The sequence below is a fragment of the Cryptotermes secundus genome, unplaced genomic scaffold (assembly GCF_002891405.2).
Source record: "Cryptotermes secundus unplaced genomic scaffold, Csec_1.0 scaffold671, whole genome shotgun sequence".
Taxonomy (NCBI): Eukaryota; Metazoa; Arthropoda; class Insecta; order Blattodea; family Kalotermitidae; genus Cryptotermes; species Cryptotermes secundus.
In genome coordinates this window covers 2,166-4,859 of record NW_019724595.1, presented here as the reverse complement: position 1 = coordinate 4,859, position 2,694 = coordinate 2,166, and the positions used below count along the sequence as shown (strand labels likewise).

The 2,694-nt window shown below is 38.8% G+C and overlaps 1 protein-coding gene across 1 annotated transcript in view; it reads left to right on the top strand.

Moving 5' to 3' along the window:
* Positions 1-204: 204 nt before the first annotated feature.
* LOC111862396 (calcium uniporter protein, mitochondrial-like) overlaps positions 205-2,694 on the top strand; it is a 4,294-nt gene continuing 1,804 nt past the window's right edge. The window contains 2 exon segments of the mRNA XM_023847751.1: positions 205-210; positions 1,263-1,466. Of these exon segments, the coding sequence (XP_023703519.1) occupies positions 205-210; positions 1,263-1,466 (210 nt within the window).

Sequence of the window (2,694 nt, the reverse complement as noted above, 5' to 3'; positions counted from 1 at the left end):
AACGTGAATGATGCGAGTGATCAGAAGGTTGAATGTATGATTTGTATAAGGGGTGGGCCTTCTCGCCCCTTGCACCGCGCCCTACAGTGATCTCTTGTGATCAGAATGTTAGTAGTGGTTCTTCAGAAAAGTGCAAGCCATCGATGTAACCAGAATGGAAGTTTAATAGCAGAAACATAAAGGTACAGAAATATGACCTAAGACATGATGGTAATTGGATCAGAAATAATGGAAAAATTCAGCTAGCTTTCTGGCTTAGAGCACACTGGCAGCAGAAATAGGTTATGAATGCTAGAATAGGTGTCCTATTCACTACATATGTCAAATGCCAAAATAACACCACTGCCAAGAGGGAAGTTCAAAAAGTTTGTTTCATAAATTTACTTCTCTCAGATCATACATAGGAATGTAGTCAACACTAAAGTCAGTTCTCCACAGTATCACTCTGTGCTCTGCCACATCCCGTCAGCACACCAGTTTATTGATGCCTCTGTGGAAGAATTGTTTCAAGTACCTCAAAATCATGTTTGAAATGATGGCCCAAAAGAAGCGTTTTCAGTGGTGCAAACAGCTCATAGTATCTTGGGTCCAGATAGATGCAGTTCACTATCTGTGGCAGTAACTCTTCAGTCATCCCTTAACAAACGCTTCCTGCCTAGGGTGCCCATACAGATCATATTAAAGTCTTTAAGGTAACAGAAATACAAATTTTGGGATGTTTTACCACAAATTGTGGAGTATGGAGATATCCCCATTTTGCTGAAAGGTATATTCAATTAGCAGTTTGTGGATATTAATCTTTAGGCTTTCTCAGAGATGAGAAGGCAAAGATCCTAATTTAATTTTCCCTTTATTTTTTGTGGGAATAATTTTGATGAAGTACTATTGTTACCATATATATTTTAAATTGTTTACATTTTTAAGTTTTTTTTGGGGGGGGGCGAGAGGCTATCTGTCCAGCTTAATTTACTCCTTCATTCTTGCTGTGAGATGTGAACATATTGGTCCAACTGCATTTATTTCTAGATGAGTCGTTACTACAGCAGAATTGTGATGCACACTTTTCTGAAATATTGAATAAAAACATTTCTTCACATATAAGTCACAGAGTACATGTATTTAATGGTACACTTTATTTGAATTTGAAACTTCCTGAAATAGTGAGCGTACTCTTAGGCTGTTAAAAGTACGTATGCACTGAAACAAGGAAACAGTTTTGTATCTGCATCTGACTCTTGTCCTGTTCTTTGCCTGCATCACAGAAGCGACAAGAATTGGAGACCGTAGCAGAGCGACGTACCACTATCCTCACATGGGTGGGCCTAGGCCTGATGTCTGTGCAGTTTGGTATCCTGGCTCGTCTCACTTGGTGAGAATACTCGTGGGATATCATGGAGCCTGTCACATACTTCGTTACGTATGGCACAGCAATGGCTGCATATGCATACTATGTTCTAACAAAGCAGGTAATGTCATAATATAGACATAGTGGGTTGTTGGTCACCTGATGGGCTAGAGTTCATTGTCTGCCTTGTGATGGCCCCACAAAGAGATTGTCTGTTGGAATTTATTTCATATGTAAATGCTGTTTTGTCCTACAGATGTCCCTCAGATGCAGAGAAATGTTTGTCAAAGCTTGAAAGATTTGAAAAACAGTGACTGTTGTTTGTTCTCTTCAAGTTCTGTTTTGAATGTAGTAAGTGCAAAATCCAGTTTTTGTGTAAATTGGCAGGTGGACAGTTAGAATCTTTGTGTGGGCACATGGTAACAAGTGTCTTTGGAGGGCTAAGACTTCCCTGCTTCAGATAAAGCTCATGAGTCAACATTAATTTTCAGTTAAATCAGTTCCTAGTGCCTTGGTACTCAGATGTGTTTTAACTAGTATTTACAGGTGCCTTACTGAGTTGCACATGATCTTTACTAATACTTCTAAAGTATCTGAAAGGTTGAATACTAATTTGTAATTTTTTAATATGTTTAAAATGCACGTTTGAGAAGCCTGATTTTTTTCATCAGGTCCTACTCAGTTGGGCCTGTTAGAAGCACATCCGTCATCAGGTGCAGCTTCTTCTCATGGGCCCAACTGAGTAGGAACATTCTGCTCGCCTGTACCCAGTGATGAAAGCAAATGCAATTTCCAGAATACTGTATAATTAAATTTATCACAAACCTTTATAGAATCATAATTTTCCTTTTGCATTTAGGGTGTCTCTGGAAACAGGGATATGCATTATAATTTGCAGGCTTTATGGCATGGCTACTGTATTGTTGTGTATGATCAAATTTTGAATGTCACATATTTATTTGGTTTGTGGTTACTATACAAGGAAGGATAAAAAGTTACCAAAATTTACTTGTATTGAGATAACTGTGGTTCCTGTTAAAGTGACAGAAGTGGGGGGAGCGAACTGGAACAGGTCGAGGCACAGTAGTGTGCTGCCATGCTGCCAGTGCTCATTGCGATATCCAGGTTTGAACACTGGGCAGACTCAAGTTTTTTGCAAACTAGGGAATTTGGCAGCAGAAACAGTCTTAGGCCCAAATGCGGTTTATGGAGACAAAGCTCTTAAAAAATCCAGTGACTAGGTTAGCTTTTTACGTATCCCATTTACTAAAAAGATGAGTGAATTATGGGAATGTTTGATCCTTTCATGATTATTCTTAGTCCATATGTTATCCAAATGGGTTTTTTTT